The sequence below is a fragment of the Papaver somniferum genome, chromosome 1 (assembly GCF_003573695.1).
Source record: "Papaver somniferum cultivar HN1 chromosome 1, ASM357369v1, whole genome shotgun sequence".
Classification (NCBI taxonomy): Eukaryota; Viridiplantae; Streptophyta; class Magnoliopsida; order Ranunculales; family Papaveraceae; genus Papaver; species Papaver somniferum.
The window spans coordinates 30,719,918-30,737,471 of NC_039358.1; the positions used below are offsets into that span (position 1 = coordinate 30,719,918).

General features: G+C 38.3%; 1 protein-coding gene across 1 annotated transcript; it reads left to right on the top strand.

The window, feature by feature from the left end:
• The first annotated feature begins 1,161 nt into the window (after positions 1–1,161).
• On the top strand, positions 1,162–4,740 carry LOC113276344 (putative E3 ubiquitin-protein ligase XBAT35). The gene is made up of 9 exons (XM_026525967.1): positions 1,162–1,260; positions 1,397–1,511; positions 1,776–1,865; positions 1,953–2,109; positions 2,465–2,543; positions 2,694–2,796; positions 3,099–3,160; positions 3,261–3,420; positions 4,337–4,740. The coding sequence occupies exons 1-9, from the start codon at positions 1,162–1,164 to the stop codon at positions 4,738–4,740; spliced, it is 1,269 nt and encodes a 422-aa protein (XP_026381752.1).
• The last annotated feature ends 12,814 nt before the right edge of the window (positions 4,741–17,554 follow it).

The window sequence follows — 17,554 nt, forward strand, 5'->3', positions numbered from 1 at the left end:
AGAATGAAATTAATTTTCTTTCTCTCCTTAATATACCCGAAAGAAAGAGAAGGAAATTAATGGAGGAATGGGAAACGTGCCCGTTACATAAGTAGTTAATGCACGAATAAAAGACGTGCCCAAGTATCTAGGAGAAGTTATTAGGAGTGAGAAGAATATGCGACGATGGTTTTTCTTCAAGGCACCTATTAGACATTCAAGCCCGAAGAAAAGGGGCAAATTGTGTACACATATATCTCAATATCAGACACGTGTATATAAAAAGATACGTGGAAAGCATGCAGGCCAAAACATCAAAACATGATGCGCTACGAAACACCAAATAAACCCCGAGGAGTTACTTTATCTCATCCCCAAAAGAGAAGCTAAGATCAACGGTGGAGAGAAAGTTAGCTGACACGGACGTGACAGGGGCAGAAGACACTTGTCTGACACGAGCAGACCCCTCAACTACCCACATTAAACACTCTGAGCAGTGTACGTGTCGATCAACCTGTGGAACGAGCGAGGATGCATCTGCGGGATCAAGGGGAAAAACGCAGACCTCTGCGTGATAGACGCAAGGACACAAGAAGATAAAGTTCCAACGGCCTTCAGAGATGGGTCCCACATTCTAACCTTATAAATACCCCGTCTCCACCAAGAGGAAGGGGGATCGGAAAAATCAGGAAGGGAAGGAGAGAGAGAGAGATTACAAGTGTAAGTTAATCATTTAGAGGAGAGAAACATGTAAACCCAAAAGTCATTCGACTATTCGTGTAACCGTGAAGAATATAGTAAAACAACAAACCCCGTGGACGTAGGCCTTAGTGCTGAACCACGTAAACCTTGGTCTTGTTTACATTTCAGCACTTTATATTTATTTAACCCCATGGATCTTTACTTATACGTTTTGCTTTCTTTGTTTGTACTTATATCCCGTGCGCAAACGCCTCGCATGGAGTTGTTAGATGAGGCTATGATAAACCCGAAGGTTTTGAGCCAAGGAATCAACACTAGGATATCATCATCACAAATCTCTTTAGATGATGATGATTGATTGTGAGCATTCGGATGCCTTCGTGGTTTGTGTGTTCACATTCTACATTGAGAAATTTTTTGCAGGGCGTTTAAAGTGTTGCCCAACAAAACCAAAACAATTTGGAGATTACTTGGATCATTATGCAGCAACAACCAAAAGACATGCTACTTTATCAGCAAGTCAAAAAAGGGAATATCGAAAAGATTAGAGCTCTTAGACGGGAAGGTGTTGGTCTTGAGGTATAAAATTTTATCAATTTCAAAGGGTTTTGCTTTTGCTTTTTGCTTTTTTTTGTTTTGTGATTCTGTCTCATCATTTATCAGTTGAGAATTTCTTGTCTTTTCCACCGTGCAATTTTGTGTTCATTGAAAAAAGTGGGTTGACAAACAAGGAAATACTCCCTTAATGGTTGCATGCATGGATCCTAAGCTTATTAATGTTGTCAAAACTCTGATTGAACTTGGCGCTGATGTGAATGCCTCCCCCCCTAGTAAGATACTACAATTTGTATTCTGTATAGATATCTATCTTGCAAATTCTATATATAAGTGGTCTCTGTTGCAAACAATTTAACAGGTTAGTCGAGTGACATATGTATAGTTTGAATGCATTTGTAAAGATTATGTTAGCTAATTTGGTTTGATAAGCTTTAGAAAGCGCAGGTGAAGTTGTGAACAACCTTGTAAGGTTCTGCATTTTGCATCCATATTAGTTTGTGTTCCGTGGTTCTCACCTTTATTCTGTTGAACTTTAGGCTCTCATGGAGGTACTCCTATACGTAACGCTGCATTGAGAGGCCTTGACCAGGCTGTTAGGTTACTTTTTACGCATCGTCCGCATGGAGGTATGTAGTAACAACTTTACGACCAAAGAAGATCTATATTAATGCAGCCGTATTTGGACTCCAGTTATGTTCTTGTAACTGGAACAGACGTTGTCGGATCATTCAATTCGTTTTGGGATAATTATTTGATGTATGACATTGTAATTCTCCCAGAAACAGTTTCAACTCCAATCAACGGTACATACTCCGCACTTGATATACTGCGAGGAGATTGTCGTTCGGGAATGTTGTTCGGGAAATCGAGGTATTAGTTTTCTCATAGAGAGTTTCTGTTTATTAATGACGGCCAATCTCTCTTCTGACCACGTGTTTTCTCTTCATTTTCAACACAATGCTTTTTAGAATCATATATCCCTTTTTAGTGGATTGCTTCGTGAAGAACATTACCCAGTACATCTTGAAGGAATCGATCCTCCATGCTACTCATCCAGAAAAATGTAGGTACACTGGTCATCCTATTTTCTAGAATTGTAACTTTGTGGTTTTCTACTCGATCTTTTTTATTAGCTTGATTCACATTTGTGCTCCTCGTGCTTTCATTTTATTTTGCATAGAAGTTATTTTTCTTAAATCTACATTTCATGAAAATGTTGCATCAGTTGGGCTGTGATTATCTATTGTTCTAGTCAATCTCAATCTGGTGCTACGTTGGAGCTTCGTATATATCACAGTGCACAGGTAATATAGAGCTCAGCCGACTGACGTAGTTTCGAGTCTCATTTAACCTGTCAAGCAGGTAGTACCGCTGTATTTTTTATTTTTTAAATCTTATTCCATCCTCATTACTATGCATTTCTTGATAGAGAAATCTTTTTGATGAATAAACAGGATGCCCAACCTCGTGAAGTTATTTCACTTGCGGAAGCCAAGCTTGAGAAACCAAATCCTTATCATGCACAACCATCCGTAGGCATTGTTGGCAAGTCATCAGGTAAATTCTCTATATTGAAAATCATAGAATGTAATCGATTGAGCTAGATTGTGTCTATGTGGGGCGTGCACATGCGTGGTTTGATGTCGTGCAGCGAGGGGGTTAGGAAATAAAGTATTTTTTGAAAGTTTTTTTAAAATACCTAAATTGTTTTTGTGTCTGCTTGGCAGAAGCAAAGTAATTATTTTACCCTACATCTTTTGGTGACAAGCAACAACTTCAGAGGTTTTTCAGTGCATGCAAAGGAATTCAGCAGGTACAATGTAGAAAATTTCTTTATCTAAAATTTTTGAGTTATGGAGATATTTTGGAAGCATGGCTTCTTAATTGTGTAGCTAGATCAAGATCATCATCAGCTCATGCTGTATCCTAGTGTGAAGCGCACATCTGCATCATGTGTGTTTTTCAATGGCCCTCGGTTTTCTCATTACAAGAGCAGCCATAAAGTTTCCTGAATTTTGCAGGGTGCACATCCTCCACAACCAAACAGTCTCCCTCAAGTTCCAGCAAACCCACCATCTTTGACCTCAGAAGATGAAGACATAGAATTGGCTATGGCACTAAGTGCATCTCTTCAGTTACAATACATTCTGGATTCAAATATCAGTCCGAGTTCTGGGTCAAGTTTGATAAAGTCTGCGGGCATCCAACTCAAAATCAATTGGCAATGAGTGGAGCGGCCCTTCCATATTATATTTTAAGCTCATTATACGGAAACTAGGGATGTGGAACTATTTGTCCTTTCACACCCTCCCTCACGTGTAAGGCCAGTCACTCGGTCTAACACGTGGACCTACGCACGTGTCGGTCTTGGGTGTGAAGGTGACATCGGTCACGGTCCACCCCACGTACATGTCATACGAGTGACCAGTCATTCGGTCACGGGTGTACATGTGCCCACTCGGGTCACGACGACTACTAATTCGGCCTACACCCCGCGTATGAGACCTAGCTCTGATACCATGATAAAGTCTGTGGGCATCCAACTCAAAACCAATAGGCAATGAGTGGAGAGGCCCTAAGAGATTATAAACCACAGTATCTTAGATTGCCCAACAATGTGGGACTAATAATCTCAACACGCCCCCTCACGTGTAGCCTCGTTGGGTCTAACACGTGGACAATTAAATCGGGTGACACGGAGTAAAGGCGCGGACAATGACTCGTCGCAAATAGCCTGCTCTGATACCATGATAGAAACTAGGGATGTGGGACTATTTGTCCTTTCACACCCTCCCTCACGTGTAAGCCCAGTCACTCGGCCTAACACGTGGACCTATGCACGTGTGGGTCTTGGGTGTGCAGGTGACATCGGTCACGGTCCACCCCACGTGCAGGTCATACGAGTGACCAGTCATTCGGTCACGGGTGTACATGTGCCCACTCGGATCACGACGGCTACTAATTCGTCCTACACCCCGCATATGAGACCTAGTTTTGATACCATGATAAAGTCTGTGGACATCCAACTCAAAACCAATTAGTAATGAGTGGAGCGGCCCTTCCATATCATATTTTAAGTTCATTATGCGGAAACTAGGAATGTGGGAGTGTTTGTCCTTTCAGAAAGTCCTTTCAGAAAGTTCTAGCAATCCGGCAGAAACTACTAGCATTCCTTCAGAAGAGATGGAAGATGACAAAATGAGTTATGCATCAATAATTTTTGGTGGGCATCATGAACCAACCAATGTCCGCCCTATCGACATGTCTACTGCGACAACCGCTGACCATAAACCAGCAAAAACCGGAGCAGTGCTGACTGATGATGTAGGTGATACAACCTCATGTATAATATGTTTTGATGCTCCGCGCGAGGGAGCTTGTATTCCATGTGGTCACATGGTTGGATGTGTGTCTTGTTTGAACGAAATCAAAATGAAGAAGTGGGGTTGTCCTGTTTGCCGTAGAAAGATAGATGGAGTTATTAGGATCTACAATGTTTGAGTAATAAGTAATAAGGAGCATTATAGCCGCCCATTGTTCCTTCTTCTATGTAAGGGTAAAAATTAAGCTTGGCCAGTACTTTCTTGGCGCGTGAAGCTGAAAAAATTTCATTCTTCTTCCTCTTCTTCAGAGATTCGTGTTGGTCCCTCGTTTGCCATGGGTCCAACCATTCAGTGGACTAAAGGAAATTTCAACACATACTTTACTGGATTATGATACAGATTTTACACTCCAATTGCCTAGTTTTGGTCATTTTGAGTCGCGGGACAAAAATTGGCAGATTTTGTTTACTTAGAAGGATTTACAATCATTATGGGGCTTTTGAGTAAGTCATAGCGCATATTTTAGACCATGGAACAAAATTTGGCTCACAGAATCGGATTTAGAGTTACCGTTCGAATATTTAGTTACATTCTCAAATTTTGGGATAACTTTTTGAACCATGAGAAAATTTTTGCTTCATATAACCCCTAAACACTAGTATTTTTCGCTTATGTAGTTATGTTCTATCTTTTGGGAGAGGTTATGTTAAACATGGTAGGTAGTTTAAGGACTCAGTTGTATGTGGTGGTTAATGAGGCTACAGCGTCCATGGAGGAATGGTGTCCAAAGGCGAGCAAGCTAGTGGTTGAGAACTAAATAATAACCTCTAATTTAAATAATATATAGCAAGGAACTTTGACACAGCCATCAACCTATATTGAACAATATGATCTTGCTTATGACTTTGTCATATAATAATCTTGTTTAATGTATGATGTTGCTGAGTAAACCAAGAAAACAAATTCTGGTTGCTGAAATTTTCAAAGGAAGACTCTTCTATGATCCTTATCAATTACTTTTTTTTTTTTTGCTCGATAAGGACGGAATTGTAATAATAAGAAAAACATACAAATATACATCCAAAGTCTCAAGAAACAGAGACAAAGAAATTGAATCTAAACAAAAGATTCACCCAAAAACGAAACAAAAAGGAACAAACTAAGGAGGTTCAAAAAATTTATGTTTCCAGTTAAAAATAACATCTTCAACTGAAACCCCTTTCAACCATCTCCCTTGATGGTTGCATGCATGGATCCTAAACTTATTATTGTTGCCAAAACACTGACTGAACTTGGTGGTGATGTGAATGCTTCTCCCACTAGTAAGATACTACACTTTGTATCTACACAAATATCTATCTTGCAAAATCTGTTAGTGGAAATGTTAATTCTTTTGAAAAGATGCTTGCTTTTGGATCTGTATATAAGCGTACTCTGTTGCGAACCAATGACCAATGAAGTATTGAAGGTGATGCTAATGTTCATGCTTAACAGATTAGTTGAATGACATATAGTTTAAATGCATTTGTAAAGATTATTATAGCTAATTTGGTTAACCTCTGGAAAGATGCAGGTAAAGTTGTGAAGCTAGTAGATTCTGGGTTTTGCATCCATATTGGAAAAATTGGAAAAATGCCCCAATATGAAATGCAATGTTGGAAATCTGCCCCAACGTTAAAAGTAGTTGGAAAAATGCCCCATTTCGTTAACTTTGACATCCACCATTTAAGTCACATGTGTAAAGCCACCGTCACCACCAGAACTACCATTAAAACCGCCGCCTCCACCACCAGGACCTTAAACATGAATCCTAAATCCTCAATCCTGGATATTGAACCCTTAACCGTGTATTTTGAAGGATGTATTTGTTTTTTTAATCGCGTGTGTGGGTTCACACATGTGGCTTAACCGAGTTTTTGACGGAGTGGTTAAATGTTGGGGCAGATTTCCAACATTGCACATTTTCCCAATTTTCCCTAATTAGTATGTAAGCCTATTCATAAAATTGGTGACGAGTGAAGTTTCATAGTGACTCAATTTTGATCGGTGATGTGCAGTCTTGCTGAAGTCCACATTGAAACCAATTGTGAGTGCGCATGCAGCAATGCGAGATGCAAATTGCATATAGTTGACGTTTAATTAAAACTTGATTATAAGCTAGTCCGGTTATTTTTGAAAATTTGGATGGTTAGCTAAGAAGATCATCAGTTACTTAAAACTAGCTATAGGATCTCAGTAAATAATCGTTCGATCATTTATGTGCTCCTTTTTGTTCTGATTATTCATTAACAATTTCCCTTTGTTAAAAGAAATCACTTCACGAATAGTGATCTCTTTATGCTTTACTAATACTGTTCAACTTTAGACTCCCGTGGGTGTACTCATATACGTAACGCAATATTGAGAGGCCTTGACCAGACCATTAACGTACTTCTTGCACATGGTCCGCATGGAGGTATGTATTAACAACTTTATAACGAAAGGAATTCTATATTAGTGCAACCGTATTTGGACTTCAATCATGTTCCTGTAACTGGAACATACGCCAGATCATTCGCTTTTGGGATAGTTACGTGGTGTAACATTGTAATTCTCTCAGGAATCGTTTCAACTCCGATCATTGGTACGAATTCTGCACTTCATATCGCGAGGAGATTGTCGTTCGGCAATGTTGTCCATGCAATTTAGGTAGTAGTTTGTTCCAGAGTTTCAGTTCATTGAAGACGGTCAATTTCTCCTCTAAATACATGTTTTCTCCAGCATTTTCAACTCAATGCTTTTTAGAATCATATATCCCTTTTCAGTGGATTGCTCCGTGAAGCACATTACCTAGCATATAATGAAGGAATTGATCCTCCATGGTACTTACCAGGAAAAATGTAGGTGTACCAGTCATCCTATTTTCTAATTGGTATTTTACTGGATCTTTTTTATTTTGCATACTAGCTTGACTTGTAAGAATATTTCTACGTCAGAAATATCTTGTTGGGCCGTATGATATCTTTGGTTAATTTAGAATGTGGCTAAACATTTTGGTTACAAATATTGGGGTCCTTTCATATTTTTTCTTCCTTGATGGACGGTTGAGATTAAATGTAAATTCTAAATCCTATGAACCTTGGTCCTCCTTCTACCTATAAAAGGAACTCTATTACCATTAGAATTGAGTTCATGAATTATTATTATTTCATTACACAAAAGGGGTCAAGAAGGAGAAACCAAAAGTTCTACAAACTATTCTGTGCTAGGGGTGTTCTTGGAGGACATCTTGGATTAAATCAATGGCGTCCTCACGTACTCTTAATTCTTAACACAACTATGCTTATGATGTGATTATCATGTTTGTTCAAGATCCAACCATTATGTATATAAAATAAAATCTTATATTTGGCATCTAGAGCCTGGTTTAGAACTCCATGATTATCCATGATGTTTGTATGCTATTTTTTGTTCATGCTTCTGCCTCGTATATGAATAAAATATACATACAGTTTCATGAACATGTCTTAATCAATTGATTCGTTACTTTTTTTTTCTGTTTCCTGTTCTCTCATGAAACTACATGTTTGGTTGCCGTGATTCTGTTGCTTGGCTCACATTGATTATAACCTGTAGTATTTGTTTTAAAAGCATATTGGGTTAACTCAAATCAAATCCAAGTCGATATGTAAGAAAAATATGCATGATTGATCCATCTTGATAGTATGATTTTGTGCGAACTTTGACTTGATATGATGTGACTAATCCATGATTACATGTCTGTTTTGTATGATTAATGAGTAACTACTCAAAACGTGATGCTTGTAACATATGCGGCTAGGTCAAACAACATTTACGATGAAATTAATTTCAATTTTCCTGATTCTGTAACGTATGGGCTCACTATAATGTTTGTTAGATATTTTTTGGGCTTGGCCCAAATAGGTTTTGCGTACATGTTTTGGAAGGTCGGACATAAAATGTGACATGAAGTGAAAACGTCATTGACTGTTTCAGTGCCTGTTTGACTTCCATGACTGACTTTGACTTTGGGTTGACTGTTTGATTTCCGCTGTTGACTTAAACTTTATGTTGAGTGACCGTTTGACTTTCATCGTTGACTTTTATATGTTGACTTTGAATGTTTGATTTTGGTTTCAAATGTAGTCTAACTTGAAAATGTATAGGTTATTAAAATGTTTGAATTTTATGCTCTTTAGCTATCACCACTGTGATACTAAAGTATTATGTTATATTAACATGTCATTGTAAGTCTACGTCGTTTTTTGCAATCACATGAGAATAATTATCACCCACAGGAGATGTTTATTCAAGTGTTTGTATATATAAACATTAAGAAATAAATATTTAATCATACATATTAGAATGAAAAGTTTCCCACAGGTTGCTCTAATTCACATGTTTGAATTAATATTATGATTTTATATGTAACTATGAAAGGCATAATATCCACAGATGTTTGTCTTTGCTTTGCAATGTCAATAAAGCCCCAGTTAATGCTGTAGGCACCTATCGTCTGATTCTAGATCATGGATACTTTCTTGATTTGGAAAACACTCTTTATGTTCCAACTATTTCTCACAATATATATGTGAATGATTTACGAATTTATGACATGATTGTTGTTTTATTTAAGATTCTACCCACATGAGTTTCTTAATTTTTATGTGTGAGAGTTTTACTTTGTGTATCTTTGTAATGTTTTACAGCTTCTAGTTCTAAGTCTTTGCATTCGTATACTTTGTCTATCCCATTCTTCAATGGCACCAACTTCTCAGAAGGGAAAGAGAATGTTGAGTTCACTTTGGGTGTGCAAGATATTGACCTTGCTCTCCTAATTGAAAAGCCAATTATAGATGATAAGAGTTCCACTGAAGATAAGGATCTCTTGAAAAAGTGGGAGAGATGTGATAGGCTGAGCATACAGTTGATGCGAATGCACATTGATGCAAACATTAAATAATCGCTTCCCAAACCTAAATATGCTAAGGACTTTATGGAAATTGTAAAGGAACGCTTTAAGACAGCGGACAAGTCTCTAGCTGGGAAGTTGATGGCTGACCTGACCACCATGAAGTATACCGGTGTAAGGTCAATGCACCAACACGTGATAGAAATGCGTAGCATTGCTGCTAAGCTCACTGAGATGAAATTAACTGTGGATGAGAACTTTCTTGTCCAATTCATTCTCAACTCGCTTCTACCCCAATATGCTCCTTTTCAAGTGCATTACAACACTATTAAGGAAAAGTGGACTGCAAATGAACTGGGAAACATGCTGGTTCAAGAGGAAGCTAGGCTAAACCAGCAAGGGCTTAATCAAGCACATTTCGTCAATCAAGGAGTGAACAATAAGCGCAAGCCTGCAAAGGGAAATAAGGGAGCACCAAAGAATAATTCTGATCAACCTGAAAAGAAGTAGGCAAAGCAAGATGACAATAAGTGTTGTTTCTGTAAGAAACCTGGTCATTTTCAGAAATATTGCACTAAACGTCAAAAATGGTTCGAAAAGAAAGGTAATCTGTTGGGATTCGTAAGCTATTTTGAAACAAATTTGACTGTTAAAGAATCTTCTTTATCATAGTGGTTTGATTCTGGTGTTAATGTTCATGTTTCTAATTCGATGCAGCGATACCTTTCAACCCAAATCACAAACCAGGATGAAAACTTCTTTTTTATGGGAAATGTCAATAAAGCCCCAGTTAATGCTGTAGGCACCTATCGTCTGATTCTAGATCATGGATACTTTCTTGATTTGGAAAACACTCTTTATGTTCCAACTATTTCTCACAATATAGGTAATTTCAGTTTCTCAACTAGATAGACAAGGTTTTCAATTTCAAATTTCCAATGGATGTTTCAGTTTGTTTAAAGATTTTAAAGTTATTGGTTCTGGTTATCTTTCTGATGGTTTTTATAAGTTAAATTTATCTTCATCATCAATACCTGGAACCTATTTAACCATGCATCATAATGATAGAACTGAACATGTTGAGGGTAATTCCTCATTCTTGTGGCATAAGAAGATGGGACATATATCTCATGAAAAGCTTCAAATATTGGTAAAAGATGGGATTCTACAAAACCTAGATTTTACTGATTATAAGAGTTGTGTGGATTGTATTAAGGAAAGATGACAAAACACACAAAGAATGGTGCCACAAGAAGTTCATAACTCCTTGAAATAATACATACATATATTTGTGGACCCTTCGACGTTCCAACTTTTGGAGGAGAAAAATATTTTATCACCTTTATTGATGATTTTTCACGCTACTGTTATCTTTACTTATTGCATGATAAATCTCAAGCTATGAATGTTGTAGAGCAATTCATTACCGAAGTTGAGAGGCAATTAGAAAAGAAGGTGAAAATCATTAGGTCTGATAGGGGTGGAGACTATTATGGAAGGTATGACGAAACAGGACAACATCCTGGACCTTTCGTTTTACTTCTTCAAAAGCTTGGAATTGTTGCTCAATACACAACGGCAGGTTCACCTTGGCAGAATGGTGTAGCAGAAAGGCGAAATCGTATTATAATGGAAATGGTTAGAAGCATGATTAGTCATGCGAGTTTACCCTTAAGTTTGTGGATGTATGCTCTTCGTTATGCTGTGTACACTTTAAATAGAGTTCCAAGCAAAGCAGTTCCAAAGACTCCTTTTGAACTGTGGAAGGGCTGGAAACCTAGTTTAAAACACCTGCAAGTTTGGGGTTGTTCAGCAGAAGTAAAAGTTTATAATCCCAAAGAAAAGAAATTGGATATGAAAACTGTTAGCGGTTACTTTATTGGTTTTCCTGAAAAATCCAAGGGGTATATTATTTATTGTCCTACCATAGTATGAGAATTAATGAAACTGGAAATGCAAAATTCATCAAGGATGGCGAAGTTAGTGTGAGTACACCAGTGCAAGAAAAATCTGTTCAAGAAATCAGAGTAATAATCCCTTTACCTCAGATTTCTACAGATATTGTGACTCCTTCGGTTGTAGAACCGATTGATGAGGGAGAAACACAAATAACGTCACTGGAGCTTCATGATGAGACTATTGCCACTGAAGATATTGTAGAACAACCACAAGAAGTATCCTTAAAAAGATATACTAGAGAACGGAAAAGGGCTATTTCTGATGATTATGTGGTTTATCTACAAGAATCGGATTTTGATTTAGGGATTATGAAAGATCCAGTTTCTTATTCACAAGCTATCAAGTGTAGTAATTCTGATAAATGGATTAATGCTACGAAAGTAGAGAAAAAATCGATGGATGATAATGGAGTATGGGAATACGTTGAATTGCCTAAAGGGCACAAAGCAATCGGGTGTAAATGGGTCTTTAAGACCAAACGCGATGCTAATGGCAATATTCAATGTTATAAAGCTAGACTTGTAGCCAAAGGTTTCATTCAGAAATATGGCATTGATTACAAAGAGACTTTTTCTCCCGTGTCAAAGAACGACTCTCTCAGAATTGTCCAGGTATTAGTAGCTCAATATGACCTTGAGTTACATCAAATGGATGTGAAAACAACTTTTCTGAATGGTGAGCTTGAGCAAGATATTTACATGTGTCAACCTGAAGGTTTTGTCTTAGAAGGACAGGAACACATGTTCTGCAAACTTAAGAAATCAATTTATGGACTTAAGCAAGCCTCCAGGCAGTGGTATCTAAAATTCAACGAAACCATTCAAAAATTTGGTTTTGAAGAAAATGTTGTAGATCCATGCATATATCTCAAGATCAGTGGGAGGAAGTTCATATTTTTGGTATTGTATGTAGATGACATATTACTTGCGAGTAGTGATTTTGGTTTTATGCACGAAACTAAGGAATATCTCTCGAAGAATTTTGAAATGAAAGATATGGGCTAGGCTTCTTATGTGATTGGGATAGAGATATCACGTGATAGATCACTTGGAACATTATCAATCTCACAGAAAGCATATATCGAAAGAATTCTAGAGAGGTTTGAGATGAGTACATATAAGCCAAGTATAGTTCTGGTTTCTAAAGGAGACAATTTTGGACTCAATCTTTGTCCTAAGAAAGAACTGGAACGTAAACAAATGGATAGAATCCCTTATGCTTATGTGGTGGGAAGTTTAATGTATGCCCAAGTTTGCACACGACCAGATATCAGCTATATAGTTGGTATGCTGGAAAGATACCTTGTGAATCCTGGAATGGAACACGGGAAAGCTTCAAAGAAAGTTTTGAGATACCTGCAAGGCACGAAGGATCATCGTCTCACATTTTCGAAGTCAGATCAATTTGAGTTGGTTGGATATTCAGATTCCGATTTCATGGGATGTAATGATACTCGAAAGAGCACTTTTGGATATCTTTTTCTATTAGCTGGAGGAGCAATATCATGGAAAAGTGCAAAAGAGTATATTCTCACTGGCTCAACAATTGAAGCTGAATTTGTAGCATGTTATGAGGCTACAAATCACTATTCATGGCTGCGGAATTTCGTCTCAATGTTTGGAGACCTACATTTTGCCTCCGCACCAGTGAAACTTTACTGTGATAGTGCCGCAGCAGTATTCTTTTCAAAGCACGCTAGATATACTAAGGGTTCAAGACACGTGGATCTAAAGTATCTATGCGTGAAACAAGTTGTTCAGATGAAAAAGTTGTTCATTGAACACATAGGCACAAAACTTATGATTGCAGATGCATTTACGAAAGCGTTACCTCCCAAGACCTTTCTGTAACATGTTGGAAACATGGGTCTTGAGGGAGTAACAAATAATTAGTTTCACTTAGACTTTTGCTTATGTTTGAACACATATTGAGATCTTATTATTGTTATTATTCTGAACTTATTTCGGTATCCACTTTAGTATACTTTTATGTTATTGGATGATGTTACAGAAATTGTTTTCTTTTGAAGACATTACTGGACTATTATGATATCCCTATTTAAGGTCTGATTAAGTAATTTGCTTGTGTTGTGGTACATGGAAGGGAACATGTTGATAACAAGACAACGTGCCACCGCCATGACTCGCATAAGTAATTTACTTGGTTGTGGTATTACGTTTAACCATTATATTTGTTTAGCAATTATGCGCGCTTATGTTTTTCTACGATTAACCGTTAAATATATTATCACATGGACCAGTGAGAGAATGTAAGAATATTTCTACATTAGAAATATCTTGTTGGGACATATGATATCTTTGGTTAATTTAGAATGTGGCTAAACATTTTGGTCACAAATATGGGGGTCCTTTCATATTCTCTCTTCCTTGATGGACGGTCGAGATTAAATGTAAATTCTAAATCCTATGAACCTTGGTCCTCCTTCTACCATCAGAATTGGGTTCATGAATTATTATTATTTCATTACACAAAAGGGGTCAAGAAGGAGAAACCAAAAGTTCTACAAACTATTTTGTGCTAGGAGTGTTCTTGGAGGACATCTTGGATTAAATCAATGGCATTCTCAGGTACCCTTAATTCTTAACACAACTATGCTTATGATGTGATTATCATGTTTGTTCAAGATCCAACCATTATGTATATAAAATAAAATCTTATATGACTCACATTTGTGATCCTAGTCCTCGTAAGTTTGCGTTTCATTTTGCATAGAAGTTATCTTTCTTAAAATTACTTTTCATGATAATGTTGAACCAGTTGGGCTGTGGTTATGTATGGTTCTCGTCAATCTGGTGCTAAGTTGGAGCTTCGCATATATTACAGTCCACAGGAAATACATAGCACAGTCGACTAACATAGAAAAAGTATATATATAAAGAGTTTGGAATCTCATTTTACCATTAAAGTAGGCATTGCGGCTACATTTCTTACAATGATCTTTTTCATGAATAAACAGGATACCACTCCTCGTGAAGTTATTTCACTTTGGGAGGCCAAGCTTGAAGAACCGAACTTTCATCATACAGAACTTTCAGTAGTTATTGTTGGCAAGTCCTCGAGTGAGTCTTATTTTTTAAAATGCCAATTTTTTGATATACCATGTATCTGTGACTATTGTATTTGTGAAGGGTGTGTGTTGTGGGGGCGTGCACATGCAAGGTTTGACGCCATGCAGTGAGGGGGTTATAAGATAATGAATTATGTCTTCAGAGTTTCCGGCAGTACCTTAATTTATTATTTTTATTTTTTTGTGCGTGCCTGACAGAGACAAAGCATATATTTTTTTCTGCATCTTATGGTGATCAACTTCAAAGATTTTTCAGTGCGTGCAAGGGAATTGAACAGGTACAATGTAGACCATTTCTTATTTTATAGCTAGATCAAGATTCCAGATTACCAAACCATGCTTTATCCCAATGTGAAGCGCACATATGCCTCATGCTTGTTATTCATGGCGCTCGGTTACTCAAATATGAGTAGCCGTAAGTGTTATAGCTTCTCGAATATTGCAGGGTATACATCCTGCACAACCAAACAATCTCACTCCCGCTTCCTGAATATTGCAGGCTATGACATTAAGTGTCTCTCTTCATAACACCGTGGATTCAAATACCAGTCTGAGTTCGGTATTTGAAGCTGGGTCAAGTTCTAGCAATCCAGCAGAAACTACTAGCATTAATTCTATTATTTCAACAACCATAGAAACTCAATCAACTTCAGGTATTTCAGAAGGCACAGAAGATGACCAAATGAATTATGCATCTAGGCGATAAGGCTGCTAAGAGCAACCACAGTAGGCGATCAAAACCATAAATATGGTCTAGAAACGAGACACAGTGAGACGGACTAAAGAGTAAAAGCCGGACCAAAACCAAATCCCAGAATATATTTGGTATGGGATCAAGACCAATGTGAACCCATAAATCACGAAGGTATCCACGTATCCACAGACAATGTTCGCATTCATAAATGAAAGACGTTATACACAATATGACGGTTATAAATAGCATAAACACGATGACTCATCGACTCAGAGTCTTCGGACTCGTCATTGTCTAGTCGAGATTAAGTTAGATCAATCATCCCACAGGGTTACGAAGCATGACCAATCCAGATATAAGTAATAAAATGTAGATACGATGTTGAAATGTAAATAACACAGAGATTTATGTGGTTCAGCACTAAGACCTACATCCACGGGGTGCTGAGTTTCACTATGCGCTGAAGGGTTACATATGAAGTCGAATGACTTTAAGTGAAATACGATAATGGAGGAAATGGAAATCATACTTACTCTTCATATTTCTCTCTCCTAGTTCTCTCTTCACTCTTACAGATTGGTCGCCCCCCTCTCTCTCAGAGGAGGGGGGTATTTATAGGGAAAATATGCGGGATCTCTTGTCAGAGACCGTTGAAATCTTATCTTCTTGTTCTCTGTGTCAATCCCGCTGGTGTCTTCGTTCCGAACCGATGCCCCCAGCGACTGTTGTTGATACTGCTGGATCGATGCCTACTCTTCCTTAGATATCTTGACACGTACCCTATGGTTAGGGCATTTAATGTGGGTGGTTGGGTCGTCTGCGTGCGACAGTCAGCTGTCTGCAGGTCCCATCACACCCATGTCAGTATGTTTAACCCCTACCGTCGATCTTTGAGTTATCCTTGAGATTAGGTAAAGTAACGTTTAGGGAATCTTTCCCTACTTCTCGGTGGTTCGTAGTTTCAGTTCCCCTTGGTATAGTGGTCTGCATGCCTTCCACGTGTAGATCTTTGGATACATGTCGAGAGATGGATTATGTGCATACAATTTGTCTCTTTTCTTCTAATGTGGGGTTTAGTCAAGGTTAGAAGATAACTGTCGTCATAGTCCTCCCATCTATCTTCAATAACTTCCCCTGGATTTTAGGGCATGTTCCCCACGCCCTTGCAATAACTTCTTCTCGATTCGTGGGTTGGTCTCAATATTCCTGGTGCTATAAATGGTGGGAGAGAGTTAATTTTGAAATAAATCCACATTCTCTTTCACTCTCTCTTTCTTCTGTCAATCTTCAACTCTCTGACTCTTCATCCTCTTCTGTTATTCTTTTCTTTTGTTCTTTAGTTCTTTACTACTGGTGCTGCAAGGAGCAGGATATCCTAGGATTTTTCAAAGTTTTGTCCGCTTGTCGCTACCTTCGTTACTCGCCTTTGTAAGCTTGAATCGCGGGTACGGGGTTTTGCACTCTTCTTTCAGTTGCGTTTGTTTTGATTTTCTGCTGTTGTATTATTGGTTTAGTGATGAAGAACAATTGTACGAAAATATATATACTTTCCCCTGTTCTTCATCAATAAACCTATAAACTTCTTGCTCTGTGGATTTACTTCTTTCGTTTGCAACCTACCTAGGGTTCTCCGCTATATACTCTCTTCTAGGGTTTTCAACTGATGTTCATGATGGGTTCACAAAACTTGAAAAGTTGCACTTTTTGATCCTTATAGTTTCTTTTGTTGACTCTTCGTGTTGTTTTCATGCCTTATACGTGTAGATATGGCTGATCATCATCGGGATCCCTACCAGACTCCGCCACCGAGCCCTCATGGGACTCCTCCTAGGGACCCAGATATATGTCCGCCCGAAGGAGGTCCATCTAGGTCTTCGCACCCAGATATTCGTTCCCAGAGGACCTATTCTTCCCCAAGTTCTAGAACTTCTTATGTTAAGAAGGGGGATCAAGAGAGGGGATCTCAAGGGTCAAGGTACGTTGTTAGTCATCCCGCGGATACCCAACGGGCTGGGTCAACAGCGGTACCACCTACTTCTCATCGTCTCACTGAGCCGCCACTGAATATCCAACCTCTTGATGTTAGATTTTATGCCCCTGATGATGATCTTACCTTTGAGATGATATCAAGCTACAAGTACGATAAGTATCATCTGCTTACTACGGTGGGGGCCTTCGAGGCCGGGTTGATGTTGCCTTTGTATAAATCTGGCGATTCTTTCTATTATGACGCCTTGGCTAATCGTGATGGTTATACTTCCTATACACACTGTCGTTCCGTGGTGCAGCTGACCGGGAATTATCTTCGTGCACTCAAGGAATGTTATCTCCGTAGCAAG

Coding starts and splice junctions, on each gene's coding strand:
- LOC113276344 (XM_026525967.1), top strand. CDS start 1,162: ATGCAGCAACAACCAAAAGACATGCTACTTTATCAGCAAGTCAAAAAA. Junction 1,866..1,952: donor TACGCATCGTCCGCATGGAG/GTATGTAGTAAC, acceptor TAACTGGAACAG/ACGTTGTCGGATCATTCAAT. Junction 3,161..3,260: donor GATCATCATCAGCTCATGCT/GTATCCTAGTGT, acceptor TGAATTTTGCAG/GGTGCACATCCTCCACAACC.